The sequence below is a fragment of the Meleagris gallopavo genome, chromosome 24 (assembly GCF_000146605.3).
Source record: "Meleagris gallopavo isolate NT-WF06-2002-E0010 breed Aviagen turkey brand Nicholas breeding stock chromosome 24, Turkey_5.1, whole genome shotgun sequence".
NCBI lineage: Eukaryota > Metazoa > Chordata > Aves > Galliformes > Phasianidae > Meleagris > Meleagris gallopavo.
Window position 1 is genome coordinate 2,516,225 of NC_015034.2, and position 24,492 is coordinate 2,540,716.

The following is a 24,492-nucleotide window of genomic DNA, read 5'->3' on the forward strand; positions in this document are numbered from 1 at the left end:
TTTTTTTTTTAGAGGCAGAAATGTACTTGGTTTGCAAGGATTATTTCTAACATTCATTGAAGTCAGCATGTCACAGCTTGACTGATACTGGTAGGCATCTGAGCTGGGCAATGCAGCTGCATTCTTTATGCAGTAATGATGTTACTCTGCTGCCTCAAAGATGTCCTAAATATTTCTGTTCCCCCTGCACGCAGAATCTTGGATAAAGCTGATAAGCAACAGGGCTGCTTTGCAAACACGGAGCTGTAAACACGGGCAGATTTTCCCCGCTACGTTGTTATGATATTAATAACTTCAGAATGTAGGTCTGGTGTAGCAAATCACCCACCTGGTTCATAAGGACTCGCTCAATTCAGCCCCATTAAGGGCTGCCCTTGGCACAATCAGCACTGAATTACCTGACTTCTCGCTGTGCCTTCTTATAAAAGAAATGGGAAGTGGTTCAGCTTCGTCTTACTTAAGGTCTGTTTGCTTCTGTAGTCACCATCTCAGTGTGCTGAGTTGTCTGTATGTGGGTCTGGGGTTCATTGGATGTAAAGGAGCTCGTTAAAGAATTACGTTCCAAGTCTATATGTGCATGTCCACTCTATCTTTCACATCCTGCAATTAATCACTCAGTAAAAATAGCACGAGATCCCGTTGTGATGGGGCAGATCGCATCTGCAATTACCCTCCGTGCAACATAAAAGTTCTCCTAAAATTTTAATTACTGCGTGAAGGAGCTTTCAGATCCCTTTGGCAACTCTTTCAGGCTTCTGCCTTTAATTAGAAGATATCTTGCTAAATATTGATGGCGTGAGGCACAGCCACACGTGGATGCTGTCTGCTGGAAGCTCAGCAGCAGCTCTCATAGCACACAGGAAGGGATGGATGCAGCCACTCCCCAACCTGCAGCACACCCTGACCTGGCTGCTGCAGGCTGCTTGGTCCTTGTGAAGCTGAATAAATGTCAGATATTGGCTGCCAACGTATTCTTTTTCCAATGAAAGAGCACTGAAATAACTAAAAATGCAATTACAGCTGCTGATGCACATCATATTTCTTGTACAGTTTACTGAGAATTATTTCCAGTTACTTAGCATTGTGGCTAATCTAAATGTTACCTCTGGGGACCTGATTATCTGCAGCAGTTACAAAAAAATGCACAGAGGCAATGGTTCATGGAGCAAACAGGGACTGGAGGTATACCCACGTTTTCTGAGCGGAGTTTTTTGGCTGGACAGCCTCCATCGATGGGGTGAAGCATGTAATAGAGGCGAACTTTGCTGGCGTGTTTCCGGCTCTGGAAAATAAAAGGGAAAAGGAAGAAATGAGGTTTCAAAAAGCAAACTGCAGTGACGTTTCACGTCCTGTTGAGAAGCGTCTCCAGGTGAAGGACACCCACATCTCACAGGGGTGTCACACAGCTGAACTTACTGTGGGCTCAGGGCATCTGCTGCCTGCACTGACAGCTCCGTGTTGCCCCTGGACGTGGGGAAATAGAAGAGGTGAGAGGAGAGCAATGGTTGTTATCAGCCCATTTCCATTCCAGGAGAGACCAAAGAGGTCGGGGCCATTTGGCTTCAGGAGGAGATGGGGTGGCATCACCAGAGATAGGACGCACCGCGCAGACAGAAGCCCGCAGTTCTTTCACTTCCAGCAGGATAAAATAAAATAAAATAACATAAAGGGAATAAAATCTCACTCTAGGAAATAAGCCAACAGATACCTGCCAAAGGTTTGAAAGAAATTTCCCCCGCGGGTAAATTACCAGATAATTGTGCATTATGTGAAACCTCCTGATCTGCTGGGAAGCAGCTGCTGCTGGCCCCGCATCACCCTGCAGACAGCACTGCCAGGACCTGGTCCAGCTGCAGCCACAGAGGGATGCTGGAGTGCTCTGTGTGCACAAGGAGGGGAAAGGTTCTGCAGGAGCAGCACGGGCACCTCCTGAGCAATAACTCCATTGGGGAGAGCAGCCTGAAGCCACTAAATGTGTGCATCCACGGCCCAGGCGTGCACGGCAGCTATTATTATGCAAATGTTTCTCCCAATCTCCATTTCTGATTGCCTCGCAGAACAACGGCCCCGTAATATTATAATTTCAGATCACAGATTTGCAATTTTAAAATATTAAATTATCATTAGCGTGTACTGGAACATTCTTCTTCCCGCGGTGTGAACTTGGAGCTAAATTTGCAGAGCTAAATTTGAATGCATAAATGTGACTACGCAATAGCTTTATTTTTTTTTTTTTAATGGAGCAAATCAGTCAAGATAAATAATGACAAATATCTCTCCCTTACTCCTCTTCCTGCATGCATTTAGGAAATGCTGTTTTTCCCTGGCAGAGCTCAGCTCTACGCCTGCTGCTCTGAGTGGGGCACAGGAAACCCCAAAAGCTCCACCTCCCGGTGATTAGCAGCCTGGATGGTGGTGGCATAATTAAGAGATGACATCAGAAACGTTTGGAAGCCGAAGGACAGGTGTGTGCTGTCTGGCTGTGTGCAGCTACAGCCACTGAACTCAGTGGCTGCAAAGTTTTTCTGTGTTTTGTTCTGGGTATAAAACGCTTCTCACTTTATTTACGCATTTGTTCGGACTTGAGAACGCCAAGGAAAAGGAATAACTTGTGTTTGGCATCATCGTAAACGACACGCTCCTTATGCAGCCTTATTATCCCACAGTTATAAAAGCAGAGCTTAAAATCATCCCTGGCTTTTACCAGTCAGCAGTGAGTGCCTCATTCCCTCCGAGGAAGCAGAGGCAGCACAGCCCATTTGTCAGCCCGCGTTATCTCTGGCCTTCCCCACATTTACATCTGCATTTATCATTCTAACACCACAGCCAGAGCGAAGCAGTGACCCTTGGTGTGCTGCTCGCCAACAGCCCTGCTGGTTTTTCTCCTCCCCTCCACAGAGCCACCAAACCCGCTGCAGTGGTGACACACAGGGAGGGCGAGTGTTGGTAGCAATGCTCCGCAACAGTGATGCTCTGCAGCCACAAGATGAGCTGTGTGGGGTTTGTTGGGTTCCAGCCCTGGAGAACGGCTGGGAAGAGCAGCGCTGGTGGTCCAGGAGGTGCTCAGCACCCACCCAAGTGCAGACACCAAAGGAGCATCCACAAACAGGGAGCACCAAATTGGGATGGATGGGATCACACAGATCCCATTCTGGTCCCACTCACAGCGTGCTCAAACCTTAGAAAAGAAAAAAAAAAGACTTTGACACAGACGTAAATTCATGGTCTTCAACAAGAGCACTGCCTTTGAACATGTCTGCTCCTTCATCAATAGGCACCACAACTTCATCTTAAGAGCTTCTGTGCTTCTCAGTGTTCTTTTTGTAGATCTACAAAGCGTTATGCCAAAGGCATTTTCACTTCAATCCTCTGTCTCCAGTGTCTGCAGACGGCTCCTGTAACGGGGAAGAAGTCTATAGACTACATCAGTACTGCACACCTCAAAAACACCCCTCTGTGTGGGTGGGGGAGCTCTGGAGGAGGCTGTTTTCAAATAGCAACTGCAAGCTCCTGCACTGCAAGCTCACCTATTGTTGGAAGGCTCATCCATAAAATTAGGCAAATGGATCATTCATATCTCTATCAAATCTACTCTAATCCCAAGGACTGTGGCAGAGGCAGCAGCATCCCAGAGATTCAACCTCAACGAATGAAAGGGCAGAGCCCTAAGCGATGCTAGGAAATGCAATCTGATTTTGCATAAATCAAGTTTTGCAGCACAGCTCTGTCCTGAGCACACAGCAGGAGCAGACAATGCGGACTCTGTGGGCAGACAACAGCTGAGGACCCGTGGCTGCAGATGAGCGCTGGGACAGAGCAATGATTTCTGCTTTTGCAGCCAGGACAGGAAGGGATGAGAGATGAGAGCTCGGGCTTACAGAGGATTTGCTCACTTGCTGCAGTAACTGAACAGATTTTTGTGCATTTCCCAGCAGCAGTGTCCTTGGGAAGGATCTCAGCAGGTAGGGGGTTTCTGACAGAGACTTTGGCTCGGGGTTTGCTGGGCTGCAGCCCACAGCAGCCCCAGGGTCTCTTCCCACCCAGCACCGTTGAAATGAGAAGACCTGACAGCTGCAGATATTTCACCAGCTTATAATCCCAACCACCTCACCAGGTTCAAACCGCTCAGCTGCTGAACTGCAGCTGTTTCTGATCCACCTTCTCCTGATCCCAGGGTTCGTTCATTGCCTGCTCTGCACCCACTGCTCACAGCAGGGGCACAGACAGGGACAGGAGCAGGAAATGAGAGCAGGAACTGTGAGGGCAGCACTAATGGCTGTGACATCACTTCACCCGCAATAAATTCTTCCCCAGAAACCTCTTGGTTGGCTTTTAATCCTTTTAGCGTGCACTGTTACCTTTTTTGTATGCTGTCTGTTCCTTAATTAAATCATCACAAAACATGCAGTCATACAATTACATCAACTGCATTATCTGTATGTGCCCTACTTGCGACCTCCTCATCAGGGATGAAGCTCAGCTCCCCAGACCTCGTGCAAAATGCCAACCACGGCGTCCCCATGGAATGGCCCCATGGAGCCCCTCCTGGAGCTGCAATGCCCCCAGGGACCCCTTCCACTGGCCAAGAACCAGCAGTGACAGCACTGGGCATGGGAACAGCCCTTTCTGGTCAACTGGACCAGCTGACTCGGTAACACAACCAGTCTGGATTTCAAAATCTATTTAACAAACTTTCAAATTTCTACTGGAATGGAACCAACTTCTCCCTCATTCTGTGATATAACAACATCCTCTGCTTTTTTTAAATAGAGGACAGAAGTATTTTCAGAAATCTCCTTCCTTTTTTTGCCTCCCCTGCCCACACAACAAGCAAACACTATTGTCAGATCCCCGTTGGTCGCAGAGACAAACTCCGTCTGTTATTCCAGACGCTGCTGGGTGCCAATTGTCCTTTTTCTCTCTTTGTAATTTTTGCAAAGCCTCATTTATAATTGATGGTCATTTCTATCCACTTCCTCTTCTTCCTCCGCGAGTTAATTTTTTAAAATGTGTCCGTTCATACTTGTGACTTTGTGAGCACACAGAGACGTGTCCGTAATTCCCAATTGCGTGCAACTGAATTTCCACCACCGGGAAATGCTTCTTTATAGCAACAGGTGGAAACGCTGCCAGTTTGGACCCTAATCTGCCCACACAAAGACAATTAACTGGTGAACCATTCGACACCTGCTCAGCACGTGTTCTCTACCTGTCAAACCCAGAGCACTCCCTGCTCCTGAGCTCCACAGAAGCAGCTTTGCTGGGTGCCACAGGGACCCTCTGTGGGTTCACTGCACCGCCAGCACGCAGTGATGGTCCTGGCACCGGGTGGGAAGCAGCACCAGAAGGGTTAACACAACCACAGCATCTCCACACGGTGCTGCGAGCAGCAAACAGCAGCAGCTCCTGCTCTCATCGCATCCCCACGTGCTTGAAACAAATCACTTTTAAAGCATGTCAGTGCAAATCGCTGCTCTGCCCCCGTGCAGTACGTGGGCAGACTTTGTCACAACACAGAGACAACTGAAGGCTCTGCTTTCAAACACCTGGAACCCAAATCCAAACACGGCTTGTGAGTTTAAAATATTAAAGGAAAGCAGGAATCGATACCTGGTACACAGCAATGCCTCCCTGAGCACCATCAGCACAAAGCAATGTGCCATTGCCTCCAGCCCACGGCCACTCTGGCTGTTTGGGGACATCCCTGGAGCTGCTCCATGACCTCTGCCCCACGAGACCCCCCCTGGTACGTTTGATTTCTCAGCAGCCCAATGAACTTGGGCTGTTTTCAGCCAGAAATGAGACCTGCAGGGGAGCCATGGAAAGGGAGCTGGGTGAGAAGGCTTTATCTGCGTTGCTGCTACTTAGCAATAGATTTGGACACTGGGAGTGCATTAAAAATAATGTTTGGCCATTAATGTTGACAACAGCACAGTAACACGGAGCCTCGTAAAGCACCAGCTGAAGCTAAAGAGGTTTCCTGAAGCAGCTCTGAGCACATACTGCGTGCAGAGGGTATCACAGCAGCCCCCTCCCCATAACTGCTGACACCAGTGCACACCTCCCACAGACCCTGCTGGGTCACACACACCTCACTGTGCTTCCCTGGCTGCTGGCACATGGCACAAAGCAGTGCTGAGGCAGCCTGCAGAAGGTCTCTGTGCGCACATACAGGAACAGAACAACACCTGCAGCAGCTCTGCGCCCAAACCGTGCAAAAATTCTTTCTTTAACCTCTTTGTAAAGTCAGAGCAGCCACTAAAAACTGTGTCACGTCATCCAGCACAACAAAGCCAGTTCTCCACTACTGTGGGGAAGGACACAGGCAGAATGTTGGACACATTCTCTCCTCCTCCAGCCCCTATGAAATCAAAGGTTGCTCTCTCTAACACAAAGCCAAGGGGCAAACAGCATTGCTAGCACCACTACTGTTCCTTCACCAGCACACAGCCAGCACCAGTGGGCACCAGTGTGTCTTTTCTGACCCCAGACCCTGGAAATGCCCTCACAGCATCCCCTGAAGGGAGTCCCCACCAGACACAGAACATCCCTGCTCCCTGTGTTCTGCTGCAACACGTGTTTTATTAACAGGGATTCGTGCTTTTAGGTTAATATGTGCACCGTGTTAATATTTCATACACAAGATTGGCTTTCTGAGCACACACATCTTGCTCCTTAGAGCACCGACGAGCCAATGGTAAACAATGTTTATTATTCCTCCAGACAAGCCATCATTCTATGCAAAATATCCCGGAGCAGGACAGACTCGTGGAAGCAGATTAAGTCGGGCACCAAGCAGACGAGCAGCATTGATGGGGCTGTTGATGCTGCCCACCCTGCTCACCGTGGCAGGGTGAGAAATTCCATAGAGCACTCAGCTCTGAGTGATGAGCCAAAGGGCACAGCACTGTATTTGTTCTCTGAGTTTGCTCTGCATTTCGATTTTAATACACCTTGCCTCTGCCCTCCCCCTGCCTCCACAGCAAGCGTTGAAGCAGCGTTCCTTCATGCCACAAGGTGAACCAATAACAGCAAATCCACGTGATGTATTCCTGGGCATCTCTTCCTACCAGCCTGCTGTATTTCTTCATTTTAAATGAAAAAGTAAAGTACTGCCTGAACACCTGAAGCAATAAAGATTACCATGAAGGAAAGCGTTATAGCAGCTTAAGGAGCCACGTAGTGATGAGCATGCAGCTCAAGGTGGGATCTGAGAGCAACTTTGCATATTTGGTAATTTTCCTGCATGATTTTCAAGGAGAAACTTGAAAATGAAAGGTAACATCTTTCTAATGGCTGTGAACGCCTCTGTGCAGCAGTGAGGACTTGGAGCTAACTAAGGAAGCTCATCTTTCTAATGTACAGAGCAGCACACCAGAGGGATTGCTACAGCCCTGTCTCAAAGACAGAAGTGGAAGGAAGTGTTAAATTATGGGTGATTGGATGCAGAAGAGCAGAAATCCTCTCCGGAGCAAAGGATTTCAGTGCAGTTGCAGCAAATGAACCACATTTCTTCCTCCCTCTCCCTCTCTGTTTGGCATGTTCCACTTCCAACGTTTCTGCTGTCCTCTGATTTCTCCCACACATGGCACAGCAGCTCCACAGAGACGGAAAGGTGAGCAAAGGTGCCACAGATGTATCAGAGAAAGCCAGAGACAGGACTGCACAAACCACATAAAATCAGGGCAGGATTTTGCTGTATGTCAGGTTGGAAGCAAAAATATGCTGCAAACACACTGATTCTTTTGTCATTTTTTCCACTACACTTGCCCTTGGAAATAATACCGCTTAATATTGCGCGACTGACATCAAATTATTTCTTATTCCTGGCAATGTAGTGCAGCAGAAAAGGAGAGTTATTGGTTGATGACTTGGAGAAGGAGATGAGACAGCGATTGGAACTGACTATTCCTGTTTGGCAAGATAAAACATCCCCCTTTCATAGACTGTTTTCCTCTATTTTCTTACAGAGAAATGTCTTATTCTGCACGCACAAAGGAGCCAAGATCCCAACGCCTGGCACAAAGGCAGCAGATCTGGGCTGTGCTGGAGAGCTAAGGGCTGAACTGATCTTCTCCCCGAGCTCAGTGTGGTTAAGGGCACTGCTGAGCAAACCAAACCAACCACAGGGGAAAACGTTCCACAGCCCAGCAGGCACCTCAGCATCGCGGCACTGCCATGCTGGGAGGTCACAAGAGATGACACACAAACACAACACACCTCAGACTGGAAACATACAGCAGAAAACCTTGTTGTTTTCCACGGTTTGAAAACATCTGCTAGAAATTCATGATTCAGCTCATACCTACAATTAAAGGCAGGGAAGAAAAAAGGTTGGCTGAGCATCCCACTGCTCGCACGGTCGCTAATGCTGTTCCTGCAGCAACGTTTCTGCCTCCGGTGGAGCAAACCTTGGCAGCCACTCACTCGTTGGCCCGGAGCTGAAGGTGTCCCTGAGCTGCAGCCCTCCTGTCTGCCAGCCTCCGTGCTGCAGAGTGCAGCCAAGGGAGCACTTACAGGAAACGTCTCCAGGAGTTTGCCAAAGCAGAAGTGTAAAGTGCCTTATAAATAAACGTGCATTATTGTTGTTGTTTACTAATGCAGCAGAGCATCCTTGGATGCTGTGCACCCATTAAGCTTCTTGCACGTCTCCTGCGGTCGCACGGAGACAAGTGCTTCTTCATTGCTAAACGCTCGCAGCAAAACTCCGGGGAAACTCCATCTCCAGGGCCTCGTATCAACAGTGTCTGATTCTGCTGAATTGCTGCAGACCCTCTCAGTTCAGCACATGCAGAAGCAAGGCAAGGCGCAGCCCAGCCCCTCCATCCCTGCAAATACAGAGACCCTCAGCCCCAGGCTCCCCATTTGTGAGGCTGCAGGGGGGGGCTCAGACCCACAGCCCCAAAAAGCAGCATTGCCAGGCAGCAGTTTTCTTTCTGGATGGATCTCACAGCAGCGTGCCTTTCAGTAATTTCCTCCCTCGTTTAATAGGAATTTATTTAATTTTGTTTTGAAGATATGCAGTGCCGTTAATTGCTGTTCTAACATGTCTCTAATGATATATCCCTTCTAATTGTTTATTGCTTGCCTACCTCTTAAGTGCTTGAATGCATCCACAAATACTAATCTGTTCTCTGCACAATCAGCTATCCCACTCAGCAAAGTACAGCAAAGCACATTTAAAATAAAGACTTGCATTTGTTTTGCTGAACTCTATAGCAATCTCCTTGCTAGCTGCATTTCTTTGCAAACTGTCTTTTAGCAGAGGTCAGATTGTAGCCTGACTTTGCAGATTTAGGCAGGCAAAATAAAAAAGAAGCAAGCAACGTTGCAAGTGACATCATTTACAGCATAATGTAAAGTAAAAACAGTCTTTGGAATTCTGACTCTTCAGAGAGGTGCTTTGAAGGCTCGTGTACCCACTTAATAGGAGAACAGCTGAAGCCACAGGTGTGAGAGGCACCGATGGAGCATCACAACCCAACAGTGATGAACAAAGAGCATCCTACCTCATAGTGAGCCACGCGCTGGGACTCGGATATCAGCTGTGCGCTGCACACTCTGCAGTAACTTTCAGTGAACAACTCCTGGTCAATGTCAGAAGATTTCATCTGTTCACGGCAACAAAGAGAAGAGACAACAAACAGATTTAGTTCCAAAGCAGAAGCAGTTGTGTTTGATGGAGGTCCCTGTGGGTCAGCAGCCCTTGGCAGTGCAGGAAGGATGCAGGAAACCCCAGCTTTCTGCCCACACCTCCCTCACCATGCAGGGACCCACAGGTGTCAAACCCTGCATTACAGCCACGCTGAGCCCAGGCAGAGCAAAAACCACCATTAGGAACTTCAGAGAGAGGAAATTCAAACCAAACCAAAACAAACACCAGTGCAATTCAAGAGGGAAATAGAGGCCAATGCTTTCTGACTAATGCCAAGATAAAGCATCTATTAATTCATAATCATAACAAACCCAGGCGCAATGAAGACTGATAATGTAGTTTTTACAGCATTTATTCTGCTGATTGGGAAGGAAAACAACATGACAATAACTGAGTTATGAGCTCTCATAGCAGGAGGCAGGCGGGGGAGGCCCTGCCAGCTGCAGGAAAAGCTCCTTTTGGTGTTCTGGATCTGCCAGACAAAAGGTGCAAACCCCAGAGTTCCCCTGCTGCCCTCGCTCACTGATTCTGCAAATCACTGCTGGTTTACCCCTCTTTCTTCCTAGTTTTAATCTTCATTTACTCTGTCTGGAGTACTGCTGTATTGGGAAACTTTCAAAGACGCCAAAAGAACCTTTTAGGAGTACAAGCAGTGCTGCAAAATTGCATCAAAGGCAAAACGAAGTGGAAGAAACAACCTCTGAAATACGACAGATTGACACGAGGCAAACCAAAGAATCTCATTAAATCTTAATCCAGCAGCCAAACAGAGGCACAACGCCTTCATCTGCATGCGGTCTGCAGCACCCACAGTATAAACCCTCACTGCGAAAATCAGAGTAAGTCAGAACTGCTCAGTGTTAGCTCAGCCCTTCCTGCTCTGATAACAGATCCCAGGTCTGTTCTGCCTCTAAATTTCATCCATGTGAGTGGAGCTGTATCCCCCCCCCTTCCCCTTTATTGCAGCAGGGGCTAAATGGGCTTATCCAGGAACAAGATTTAATGTCTTTTCTCTAAGCAGTAACTTCTGACTCGCAGATAGGATTTGTTAGCTTCAATATTGTCTGCTCGGTTTTATGCACCATTGTTACAACAGAAGGATGAAATGCATCCCAACAGGTGAATGCAGTGATTATGCTGACAACGTGAAAGCTCTGCAGCTTTGTGGAGTGATTCATGTGTAACTGCTCAAGTTCCCTAATAAAGTCTCGCTGGAACAACAGACTCTAAAGTAATGCATCAGGAGCCCATGGCAGACTGCGTGAGACAATTAAATTAGTGTTAAAAGGTAACTGAGCTGGAAATTCTCTCCCTCAGTCACCATCCCCAGTATTTACACGATGTTTGGAAGTGCTGGAAACGAGGAATTACCACCGTGTGTGTGGCCTTGGTTCAGCCAAAGACCTCTGCTGTTCCCATGCTCAAGCAAAGCCACAGCTCGAGGAGCATCGCTTTCACCCAAAAAGCCAAAATCTGTGGCTGGTCCTCTGCTCAACCTACAGCAGCGTTCCCCTACCAGCACCCACCTGAACACACTGCCCTTGCAGAGCTACCACTAAATCCCAGTCACCTCGAGACTAAGTTTGAACTCAATGCCAGCTGCTGGCTTCAGAAAACAGACTCTTACCTGTCCTACATGAGCGTAACAGGAAGGCAAAAATCCCCTTCTCTTCTCACTGTGCTTCTTCACTGCTCCTCTGCTGCCTGAGAGCAGCCCCACGTAGCCTGGAGTGCCGCTCTGAGTGCTGACATTTGTGCACGTGGCTCTGTGAGCTGCTGGCTCTGGATACAGCTTTTGCGTTCACTGATTCGTTCACATTCCCAATTTTTTTCTTTTATTTTCCATGCCAGGACAACAACACGCTATGGCAGTGTATCAGAAAGGTGCCAAGGAAACACGCAGCCAAACAAATGAACGCACACACACACCTCTGCATCACATAAACCACGCTGCTGCTGCTGGAGGACGCTGGAGACCCTGCACAGCAACTGCAGGACTACGCCAGCATCAGCTGGGACCCACCTGCCCCCTGCAGAGGGGTCTGCACTGCGGGCAGCCCGACTGGTAGCATCATCTGCTGCAAGGGCTCCGTCTGCAGCAAAGGCAGATCCCAGACATGAAGCCTGGGGGAAAAGAAAACAGTTCTGTTGTGTCACTCCCTGACCTAAAAACAGTGCTTTCACGTGCTCCAGAAAGGCCTTTCCCCCCCCTCCCCTCGCTGTGTCTCAGACACATTCTGTATTGTTTTGTGGGTCAGTGCCAGCAGTGATTTATTAACCTCCTCTACCTGAGAGTGTCATAAAGGGAGTCCATAAGCAATTAATATTTATGCATTTCTAATCACTTAATTCCTTTTTAACTCTCCCTGCCTACCCAGCACCTTACAGCTCGCAGAATTGCTGGGTTGGGAAGATCCTCACCTGCACCCTTTGCCAGAAGGGATCCAGGCTGTGCCCCACCAGCACCGTGCTGGAGAAGTGCTGATGCTGAGCAAAGAGAGATCTGTTCCCTGCATGTTCCCAGAGGTTTTCTTGCTGAGAGCTGAGGAATTAATGCGCAATTTACACCTTGCCAGCCAGACTCAGTGAGCAGAAGCATCGGGCTGCTGGTGTGAGCATCCAAAACTCCCTGCCTGCCCCCTCCTCAGGTGCAGGTATGGGTGACGGTGCTCCCACCACAACCACCACCACTCCTCCTCTCCCCACTGCAGGGTTTATGACTCTTTATTTCCTCATGTTGGCACTCAGGTTTTGGTGTTTTTCTCCTGCTCCATAACCTCTGCACATATCGGAATGGCAAACTGTCATGAGAGCCCTCATTTTAAATACCTTCTGCCATATGGCCACGATTCTTCTCAGCAGTTTCAGTGACTATAACGGCTTAATGAAAATCAATTTGATGGGGCTGACTCCAGTTTTTGGCAACCACCAGGAAGATGCTAAATTGCATTCAATTTTTAGAGGAGAGAAATCAACATCTTGACACCAGAGACATCTCAGCTCTTTTCCAAACGCAACGGTTCCGTGATTCTATGACGTACCCAAAGCCACATTGCTTCTTTAAGGAGGTGTGCTGCAGCTTAAACCCAGCAGACGTGGACACGTCCTGTGCCACGCTGGGATGTGAGCACCCAGCTCCGAGCCATGGAAGAGGTGCTCCATCACTGCTCAGTGTGAATTTCTGCAGAGGCTCGTTTTTCATGTTGCACAGCCAAGCACAGGGAAGGCTGTACTACAGAGCACTGAATTCAGCAGCTCCATTTCTTGCAGTCAAGAGGAAAAAAATGTGGTCCTTCATACCATTTACTCTCAAGGGCCTTAATCACCTTTCCCAAAATTAACAGCTTCCGAAACCCCTGCACTGAAGCACAGAGAAGTGACGACTGAGCATGTGCACGAATGCCAAAAGCAAGCAAGCCAAAAATTAAATGCCCTGATTTTCATTTTATGAATTATTGGTGACTGTCACTCTCTCATGGATTAACATCTCATGTAACACTTCCTGTTATCTTCAGTTGTTTAATTTGTCTTGCAACAACAACAAAAAAAAGGCTGTGCTAATAATTAATGTGCTTTCAGCAACTGTGTCACCGCGCTTACAAGAAAGCATCTGAAGAAATGCAAAACACTGCCTTTTGAAGTGCTGTATTTCAACACTATGACGGATGGCTGAGCCTGTTCCATGAGTTCTCCTTGGGCTGCATGCTTTGGGGTTCAGCTCGCTCTGCTCCAAACCAAACAGCTCTGTGCTCCTCCAGCTGTGCTGCACATCTGTCTGCAGCCCTTCCATGCTTCACTTTCCCTGCATCTCTTCCCTGGTTTGGGGTTCATCCACCACCTCCTTCCTTCTCTCCTCTCCCTTGAAATCCTCTTCAGCGTCAATTTGCCTCACTCCTGCCTTCAGTCTTTGATGCATTTTGACACGCTTTATTGGAGCTTTGAAAATCAGAACAAGATTGTGCGTGGCATGAGCTGGAGAGCGGGAGAAATGCTGCACGTGTCTGCTGCATGTGTCAAAACACAGAGGAAAGGCTGAGGGGAGTGACACGGAGGAGATGGAACACGGACACAACCTCTGCCACCCAAAAACCAGCGCTGCACAACTTCCCCATCCCCAGCAGCTCTGTGCTGGGAGCCACCTGAACAGAGACTCAGACAGCAAAGGAGAGAGCGTGCATGCAGCAGAGAGCACAACCCAGAGCCATGGACTGCTGCATGGATGGCAGCGGTGGGATGCTGCAAGGTTTAAAGGGAGGTAGGCTGCAATTTGGAGAGCAGCACCGTCCCTACAAGGCGTGCAGCTGGTTATACCTACAAATTGTTTTGATTATTCACACTGCTACGGTGCGGCAGAATTTAATTGCGAACATGCTGACTTGAATAAAAATACATTTAAAAAGAAGATTGAGCTATTGTGACTGATTTAATAAAGTTGGTGGGAACGGCACTAAGAGCAGTCGTATTTCGTGCCTCACTGTGTGCCCAGCACATCTCAAGGACGAGGCTTTGGCACCTGCCCCAGAGCAGCCCGGTTGTGCAGCTCAGGCCTTCTCAGCAGGGATGTGCCCAAAAGAAGGGGCCAAAGCAGCCCTCCTGGAGGCTCTGGGGATAAAGGGGCTGATGCAGCCAGAGGCAGCAGAAGGACTCACTCATATTGGGATGCAGGAACCGATGGGGGGCAGGAAAGTGCAGCCCTGGGGCTGTGTGCTGCACGGCGGGCATCGCGGGGCTGGCACTGGGTGCCCAGCAGGCTGGCACACTGCAGAGCCAGGGTTACCATGTGATGCTCGTGGTTGCTATGGAAACAGTAGTTTCTCATGGAAAACACGCATCAATAGTCCCTGTGCCTCCCACAGCAGAGCGCAGTCGGCACTGCCAGGCACACAGGTCATGGGCTGCCCTGTGCTGGGTGTCAGGGCTGTGCTGCAGAGTGCTGTGTTGCTCAGCCCCTACGTGCAGCGCCTACCAGCACGGTACCACCTCGGTCTCTGGGTAAGCAGGACCTACTTTTTTCCCTAATGATGTACAAAGCGGCAGAAAAGGAGTCAAGCTGAATCCCGTGCCTGCAGCTCGCAGCCTCTGGTGCTTTGCATAATCAGTGCTTGTCATTCCCCATCAGCTTCAGCTCAGAAACCCGGGAGGCAAAGCCCTGTAAGGTGCCAATGAGCTTAGAAGGATCCTTTGGAGAACAAATCTGTCCATCACTGATGGGGATTATTTTAATACTGCATTCCTTGATAAAAGTCTGCACGCTGGCCTCGCTGGCTGAGCTGAAGCACCTCTACAGAAAACAGCTTCAGCCTCAACAGCACAAACTCCGCATCAGTTTAATGTCACCGTTTGTTTGAAGCCCAGCTGCTCAAGGAGGCCCGGTGGCTCTGCCCAGACCCCCCCCCATTGCACTGACCCATGGACTCCGCTCCCTCCAGTTCCAGTCCACTGCTGTAGCAGAGCTTTTCATAATCAGTGAAGTGATTTAGAAACCAGACACCAGGAATGCAAATGCTGTGCATCTCAGTTCCCTCGTTAGCATGGAGTAGCTAAACCTCTGGCCTAATTTAATTGCACTTCCAAATTCCATGGCCTCTAAAGGGTACCAGCAGATTTCATTAAACTTCTTCCTATTATCATGTAATCTGTCAATTAACTTTGCATGCAACTGCAAACAGCAAGGAGATTTACCTTAAGTAAAACATAAAACATTCGAGTTCCCCCTAAAGCCTTTTCTTTTTCTTTGTCTACCATTGATTTTTGAAAAGAAATTCCTGTATTTGCATTCGTGCTCTTTAAAGAAGCGGGATCATCTCACACTCATCCATTAAAAAAAAAAACCACACACCTCTATTCTCTCCCTCATCACCAGATGAGCAATGAGAAATGGTTAATCAATGCCCACTGTAGTATTCCTCGTGTGAAAAGGTCTCCAGAAATGCAAACTGTTTTGTTTTTGGCAGGGAGAAATTAGCTGCAGTTGCAGAAGGGCCGTAGCCAGGTGGGCTGCAGGTTGGCAATGCCTCCTGCAGACAAACCCAACACTGGGGCTGGGAGGGCCCCAGCTCCCTGCACTGCCCAAGGACTCTCCCATTCCTATGTGATTTATCAGTGGCAGGGAGAAGCAGTGGAAAGGTATCAAAACAAGGTGATGTATTTTATGCAATTTTAGTTTCTCACAGCGGAGCAGCGACGGAACTCACTCAGCTTCAGAACAAAAAGCCCCAAATGCCAACCAGCCCGCATTACAGAAAGAGATTATGAAAATGCTGAAGAGTTTTGTAAATGTGGAGCAGTGACGATACCTGCAGATGGCACTGAGCTGATGATGGCACTGAGCTGCCTGCACCCTGCTTTGCAGAGCTCTTCCTCACTGTGCAGCAGAGTAGTGCCCTGCAAAGCAGCACCATGCACCACTCCAGCACCAAGGATGCCTGGTGGTCCCAGAGGGAAAGCAGCAGCACACCCTGATGCAAAGCCAGAGCAGGAGCAGCCCTGCTGCCAGCACAGGGGCTGTGTGCATGCACAACACCACTTAGATGTTTTTTGCATGGTGGGAAGGAACTACCCCCCTGATTGCTCTGATCCCTGCTGCTTGCAAAGAGAGCACGGATGCATCCAGGCATGGAGCAGTGCGCATGGAGCAGTGCACACGGAGCTGTGCACATGGTGCTGTGCACATGGAGCAGTGCACATGGAGCACACGGAGCTGTGCACACAGAGCTGTGCACATGGAGCAGTGCACATGGAGCTGTGCACACTTAGCTGTGCACATGGAGCTGTGCACACGGAACACTGCACATGGAGCAGTGCACATGGAGCAGTGTATATGAAGCAGTGCACATGGAGCAGTGCACATGGAACAGTGCACATGGAGCTGTGCACACGGAGCTGTGCACATGGAGCTGTGCACATGGAGCAGTGCACATGGAGCTGTGCACACTTAGCTGTGCACATGGAGCTGTGCACACGGAACACTGCACATGGAGCAGTGCACATGGAGCAGTGTATATGAAGCAGTGCACATGGTGCTGTGCACACGGAGCAGTGCACATGGAGCTGTGCACATGGAGCAGTGCACACGGAGCTGTGAACATGGAGCACTTCACATGGAGCAGTGCACACGGAGCTGTGCACATGGAGCTGTGCACATGGAGCACTTCACATGGAGCAGTGCACATGGAGCACTTCACATGGAACAGTGCACATGGAGCTGTGCACACGGAGCTGTGCACATGGAGCTGTGCACATGGAGCACTTCACATGGAGCTGTGCACATGGAGCAGTGCACAGTACTCGGCTACACTGCACATGGAGCAGCACAGCATGCAGTGCAGCAGTGCATGGAGGGCAAGCAGAGCTGCGTGGCTCCTGCTAACACCATCACTTCACATGTGCTTATTATATTTCTAACAATAGAAGAGCTCACCCAACATCAGGGGGTTTTAGCTGATTAATTTACAGCTCTGGAAGTCATGGGTGTTCAATTTCATCCCATTCTGGAGTTTCTGACTGCTCTGGGTGTTGCAGATCCAGCCTCAGAGCCTTTCCCATTTGCTTTATGGGATTTTGAAACCAGTGTGCTCTGAATATTTGTGTGTCCGTAGCCGTGCCCTTCACGACAGCCTTAAATACCCACGTCTCACTTTGCCACAAGTCCACCCACTGGTTTTAAACAGCTGGATCAAACTGAGGAGCACTTTCAAGTTCACACTGCAGCTCTCTGCTTCTCCAGCGTTGGTATCGCCTTCCACAAGGCACACAGTGCAGCTCCACTGCACCCAGGACCATGGGCAGGTATATGCACTGACACAGATCATGCATGCGATCTATAGGTGGAGAGCCTGACAGCCAGGCACATCTCCCATGGGCACACGGAGCCACAAAGCCATCAGGCACTGCACAACAGGCCAGCTGTAATATTGAGAATATTCATCTCCAGCCATTCCCAGTTAACGGCACAAAACAAACTGTCAAGAAAAATGGGAAACATTACTGTAAAAACAACAACAAATTAAATCCTAATGCAATTAGAGAGCAATTAGGGATCTGTCCTCTGGGAGCATTTTGGAACTCGGGGTCTTTCTCAAAATCTGATCTCTCTGCAACTTTCTTTCTTTCTAATTAATAAAACACAACGTGAGTGTCACAGCTCTCCCCAGCCCCCACCAAATGCCATCCTCCTGCTCTGCAGGAGCAGATGGTGGTGCAGGTAGAAGTGTTCACACCTCTGAGCTCGAGGGAAATGCAGCTGTCAGCAGAATGAGAAGCAAAGGCAGCGGGAACAGAAATCTCTCCCTGCAGCTGCTGCAAGGTGACCAAGGATCACACAGAGCCAGACGTTCTCCTGCAAGGGCCAGGTGGGAGGCATGAGCAGAGAGCAGAGCATGAGTGACCATAGATAAAATGTATTTATCCTATGCACAACTTCTATAAAGGCCACAATCCATACAAATATTTATTTAATTCCTCTTGACTTTTTAAAGTGCCTGGAAATAAGCACCCTCAAATTGCTCCAGTGTGCTGCAAAAGGAGCAGGACGGCCTTTGGGCATCAGTCTCTGCTCCATCCTGGCATGGAGGACTTCCAGCATCCCCAGTGCCACACGACTGGCAAGTCTGGAGAGAGCAATCTGCATGTCCTTCATCTGGGGACAAGGGACACTGAGCTTGGTGCCAACACAGTCCCCAAGAAATTACAACAGAACTGACAGAAAGGGGCAAAGATGCAGCATCTCCCTGAGCCCGCATCTCTCCAGGCTCATCCACAGGCTGCCTGAAGGTCAAAGCTGCTAAACTAACACAGCAACACCTGGCTCTGCTAAACCTCCCTCAGCAGATGCAAATACAGTCAGTCTCACTGCAGAGGTGGTAGTGTAGCATGAGGGGAAACCTTCCTTTTGTTTCCTGAAGCTGCTGCTGTTCCCAGGATGGCTCCTTCCACGCCATGCAGCTCCTGCCAGCAAAGGGCATTTTGCACAAGTTGTAAGGAATCACTGAACTTCCATATGGTGCCATCAGGAAGGCAACTGCCTCTGCACTCAGCACTGTGCAATGGAGAGAGATGGATCCCTTGAAATGTATTCATTTCTGTACCCAAATCCACCCTTGGGAGCATCTGTGGCCAGATTTTGGCCTAGAAATTGGCCCAGTTCTGATCTCTCGATGTGGTTCTGGGTTTCACATCCCACTGTGCTCTTCAGGAGTTTAACCCAGATGTGGCACAGCACTCAGACAAAACCTGGCAGTGCTGGCCTCTCTGTGCTCCTCAGTCCCAAAGCAGAGGGAAGGTAAACCCACAATGGCCTGGCCACCAATGCTCCCAAGGAAATAAATCTCTGTGCACGGAGCGCTGTGCTGCTACCAGAGCGAGGTGTCACATCAGCAGGGATCAGCAGCTGGAATAAACCCACTGCAGATGGGTATCAACAGGCAGGTATCAACATAATATCTCCCCAGGCAGAGGAAACCTTTTCCAGTGGTTAGTCAGCCATGATGTGAATTGGGAAGAAAACCTGTTGGGTGGATGTGCTCTGCAGCACACCTGAGGAAGCAGAGGTGCAGCACTACAGCTCTTCTGGGTTCCCCATGGCTCCAGCACAGCAGGAAGAGCAGAGGAGGGCTGGAAAACTCGAGGGAGGATTGGGAGGAAAGCTACAACAGAGCAGCACAGAGCAAAGCGAAGTGACTTCTGAAAACATGCACACCCAGGTCGGGCAGGTACAGATAGAAGAACTAACTGTTATGCAGGAGCAAGGATTAATTCCTTGGAGTGACTCAGAAGTGACTAAGACTGATCAGAAGAAATCAATTTTGGGGGAGGTAGAAAATCAAGTCGTGTTTTGGGCAACATCCACCCCAGGGAGAGGGATGCAGAAGGCAGCGGGGCAGCTGCAGGGACACCGAGATCAAGAGGTTTCTGACTGATGGTTTTTTTTCCTCCAGGGGTGCAGAGAGCTCAGCTCTCGTTGCTTCTGATCAAATGTTGGGGGAAGACCCATTTTCCAGTTTCACCCTAAAAAGCTCCTGCACTTCCCTTCCCTCCTGTCCCTTCCTATGGGAGATGAGTCACTGTCTAGCAACCTTTATCAAAATACCTCTTACGGAATTGTCTATTGCAGTAGCAGGGATAGCAGAAGGAGACCCCCACTCACAGCCCCTTTTCCCTGCACCGAATCCCTCCTGCCCTGCGCCCCGTGGCTCAGAGCTGCCTGTTTGTGTGTTTGCACAAGCACAAACACAGCACGTGCTTGTGTGAGAGCCAACAGCACAACCTGCAGAAAATGCAAACTGAGGATTTTTAACTGCCTACTCCAGGCTTTGCAAATCTTGTTCTGCGCTCAGTCACGCACGCTAAGGTCACTCCAGTACCGGGGATGAAAAAGGAGCATGTGGCTGCCTGAAGGGCAGCACTAGGGCACGTTCCCGGTCAGGTGCTACCTACCAGTCCATGGATAGAGATCACCAACAATTCATACGTCCCAGGAGTCATTACAGGAGAGATCTCAGGCAGCTCAAATGGCAGCGCTCATGGTGCGTGAGGACAGCTGTTCTGAGGCTCAGACCTGCAGACAGCTCCTGTGCAACACGTGGGGTCGGCTGACCCCAGGAGCACATCGAGCCCCCCTGCCAGCAGCTGCTGCAAGTTTGCTGCTGCTTTTCCTGCAGGTTCTTCAGCAGTGCCCGGCTCAGGGCTGGCCAGGGGCGGCCGTCCCGCTGCTCAGCCACCTCCCCAAACCCTGCTTTTGCTCTCAGAGCAGTGCTAGCCTGGGAAGTTCTCCAAACTTTAAGAACAGCAGAGACAATATGCTGGATTCCTGCATCTGCAGACATCGAGTCTGCAGTCGAAGGAGCCTGCTTTGAGAGCTGTGCTGGGGAAAAGCCTGCACAAAGCACCCCTCATTCCTGCTGACCAACCAATGCAGGACAAAGTCCCCACTCGACTCCGAACAGGTGGATGCTGCACTCCATAGCACCACTGGAGAGCATCCTGGCACCCGACAGGCTCCGGGACACACACAGTGCATGTTGGCTACTTCCAACCTCTGGCACAGCACGAGGGAAGCAAGTGGGCCCCGCATGCAGGCTATGCCACAGCAGCAGCACCAAAACAGCCCCAGCTGCCCCGTACACCCTGGCACCGCATCCCAGCATCACCGCCCATCCCTCCCACTGCCTTCAGACGGGCGCTGTCACTGCACAGAGCTCATTTCCCCATAAACTTTCCTCCAACTCTAAGCAGCAATCGAGCAACAAGCAGCACAAGAACCGAGAGGAGGGGCGGCGTACCTTCGCGTCGCCGATGTGCAGAGGGAAACGGCCGCTCCTGCGGTGCTGCTGGGATAGGAGCGCGTCGGAGCCGCAGTCCCGGCTCTCCTCTCCCCAGAACAGATCTCTCAGTCTCCCAGACCAACTGTGCTGGAAAGGCACTCGGTTTCATCTGCTGGAGCTCCAGCTCCACCCCTAGCAGCAGCGATTGGCTCCGTCGTGCTCTGCAAGGCTGCGCTGGCCTCGGCAGCCTCCCTCCGGCTCCAGCTCCTGAGACCATCGGGAGCTTCCCTGAGCAGTAAGCGGAGGAGAGCAAGGGGATGGGTTCATCCCCAGACCAACAGCTGACACGGGTTCCTTCAGGCAGGGCCCACACGATGCAGAAGCCAAGGAGCATTTGCTCGAGGCCAGCAGCAGATGAGAGCGTGGCAACAAATGGGGGAAGGAGAAACAAAGGGGATGCAGAGACCTGCAAACCGCATGCAATGAGGGGACAATACCTAATGCAGCACCATGCACACAAGTCTGGGAGTCTGTAACGCACAGCCAGGTTTACTAACTAAACAGAGCTCTCTGAACCAGGCAATCTGGAAAAGCAGAGCAGGCATTCATTCTTTTGTGAGGAGCATCTTCCAGGCACGCCCAGCTCACAGCTCAGGCTAAAAAACCTGGGCACCATGGCAAACACAGGCACAACCTCCTGCATCTTTCCTCTGCCAGCACAAAGCCTCAGAAACGCCGTCTCTCCTCCCTCCATTCTGCTCCTAACAAAAAAAGATGCTGAGGACTGGCTGGGTTCCACGGAGCGTTTCTGTCCCCGTTCAGCAGTCTTGGCAGCACCGCCTGTGCCTGCACGTGAGTCCCAGCTAAAACAGCTGCAATAGGGGCCAGGAGCTGCCCTTCACCCTGCTGGGACCTGCACGCCATGCCTGCCGGGTGAGCAGCAGCGCTGGATGCTCCCAGCCCCTTCCTGCAGCTTTGACTGAACCCCACCTGTTTGGTTTGGGAGAGGATCAGAGAGCTGAGGATGGTCCTCAAACAGCTGCTTATCCCTCTGCCTTCTCAGCAGCTCATAAATATTCTCTTTGATGCTGCGATAATTTCTTTTGTGTTTCATAGGCCAATTAATTTGGAGACTTAGAAAACACGCATAAAAAATATCAGAAATCTGTTACTATTTTGATTTATATTTAAAACCAGATCTCCTCAGCTGCACAACGTTATAGTGATGCTCAGAGAGCACAGTGATTCTCATTTCTACACGAAGTGCTTCAAGAAGCTAAAAGCACCTTCTGCTGGCACATTAGGATGGGATCACTCACAAAGGTGGAGCAGAGGTGTTCCAAACCGATGGATTTGGGTTGTGCAAGAATCAAGCTGAGCCACGCTGCTGCGTTTCTGCTGCTGGGCGTCTGGAACATTCACTTCAGTGTCTTTAAATCACCTAGAGGACCTCAGCACCATTTTTTTTCCATTCTGTCTGACAGTGACACTTTTACAAAGTGTTTGAGTGCTTCCTGATCCCACCTGGCTCTTTAGCTGCAAATGCTCCTCAGCATTTTTAAGCTTTAGAAAGTAAGCATGCTTAGTTTTTAAGCCATATATCTAAGCATCCAAAACTGACACAAACTCCTCAGAGCTGCCACCTGCTGAGAGGTGCAGGTCAGACACTGCTTGCAATGATGCAGCTGCCATTCAGGGAAGGGAGATTCCTTAAATCTCTTCCTTACTTCCAGCCCCAATAACCCATTCCTCCAACAAAGCTGCCTCCAAGCAGAATTCCCTTTGCAGATGATAACAACGAACGTGAGTGGTGCTGCACTGCCCTTCTAGGTGCCAGCCAAAGAGGCAGAGCTCTCCATAGTTCTCCCTGATAGGTTTGGACAGCCCTGGCTCAGACCAAAGCACAACACTGGAAAATTCAGTTTTTCTCCATCCCAGTGCACTGCCAGGACTGAGGAATGTGTTTACTGGCCCTGAACTGGGCTAATTACAGAGCAACCTGAAATGCCTCAATATACGGAGCAGGAAAACAACAGCTGTGATTGATTAATCACAGTAGTGAAGCCGAAGGGTTTGATCATTCCCAAAAACACTTTAATATCTCGTTCTCCAAAGAGGGAGAGGCTACTGCAGGCACAGAACAAAGCAGAGCTCGGGCCGGGTTCTCTTCCCCCCAGTGGCTCTGAGCAGACTGCGGTGCCTGCAGCAAGAGGAGAGCACAGCACTGCATGAGCAAGCACAAGGGCACTCTGCCCCTCGGAGCAGCCCATCTGGCCAGAGCTTCAGTGGGCATCATCTCCTTGTTCCCATTTCTCCTTGCCGCACACTTAAAGCAGCACCCTGCTGGTGCCACTGAATGGTGATGGGTCGGGCGTGTGCCCACTGCTCCATGGGCACCAGGACCCAGCAGCACCCAGCACAGCAGGGTGCAGAGATCCCAACTGCAAGGCACATCTGACACTGCCAGGCTCGAGGTACAAAGCTCCCTTTGCTCACAGAGAGAAGCCAACAACCTGGCAGGTGAATAACGTCATTTCCCTTCAAATTATCCTGCCCAGAGGATCTCACTCTTCCTCCTGCACGCATTACAGCCATGAGGATATGAAATTCTCAGACTCCTTGCAAATGCTCTGCTTCTCTAGGACAGGATCCTTGCTCTGCAGAACCTTCTGAGCAGATCTTATGCGCACAGAGACCAAAGGTGCAGAGCACAGCTGACCTGAAATCCCAGCTCAGGGCTGTTAGCACTGCAGTGATCAAATTTTGGGTATCCGACGTCCTCTGCTCTCAGTGCCACTGCCAGACTTTGACCTGCCAAAAAACTGAAACCAGATTTTTCCTAAAGAAACCCCAGATCTGACTGTCTGCTGCCAGTGCAGCACTCTGTGGTGACATTCAGCTCCCAAGGCACCACATAGCCCAGTGAATCTCCAGAAATAGATTGTTGTCACAGTTATAAGCACAGCCTCCTGTTGCTTTCATAGAATCACAAGATAGCTCAGGTTGAAGGGACCTCAAAGATCACGAAGCTCCAACCCCCTGCCACACGCAGGGCCACCAACCTCCACATCTCACAGCAGCCCAGGCTGCCCAGGGCCCCATCCAACCTGGCCTTGAACACCTCCAGGGATGGACGGGGATCCACAGCCTCTCTGGGCAGCTGTTCCAGCACCTCACCGCTCTCACAGCAAACAACTTCCCCCTGACATCCAACCTCAATCTGCCCTCCCTCAACTTCAAACCATTTCCCCTTGTCCTGCTGTTTCTCCCCTTTCCAAGAGTTGATTCCCCTCCTGTCTGTAGGCTCCCTTTAGGTCCTGCAGGCTGCAATGAGGTCACCCCACAGCCTTCTTTTCTCCAGGCTGAACAAGCCCAGCTCCCTCAGCCTGTCTTTGTAGTGGAGGTGCTGCAGCCCCTGCTCATCTCTGTGGCTCCTCTGGACCCTCTCCAACAGCTCCCTGTCTTTCTTATACTGGGGGCTCCAGACCTGGACGCAGTGCTGCAGATGGGGCCTCACAAAGCAGAGCAGAGGGGGACGATCACCTCCCTGTCCCTGCTGCCACCCTCTGCTGATGG

General features: G+C 50.1%; 1 protein-coding gene across 2 annotated transcripts in view; it reads right to left on the reverse strand.

Moving 5' to 3' along the window:
- ZMAT4 (zinc finger matrin-type 4) overlaps positions 1-24,492 on the reverse strand; it is a 49,723-nt gene that overhangs the window by 23,703 nt on the left and 1,528 nt on the right. The window contains exons 1-3 of one of the 2 annotated variants that reach the window (XM_010723139.3): positions 20,935-21,079; positions 9,510-9,611; positions 1,193-1,282 (exon numbers count right to left, since the gene is read on the reverse strand). In XM_010723139.3, the coding sequence (XP_010721441.1) occupies positions 1,193-1,282; positions 9,510-9,611 (192 nt within the window). In that variant the 5' untranslated portion in view covers positions 20,935-21,079. Of the gene's footprint in view, positions 1-1,192; positions 1,283-9,509; positions 9,612-20,934; positions 21,080-24,492 lie in introns of those variants that run through there. The other variant, XM_010723140.3, reaches the window with a different exon arrangement.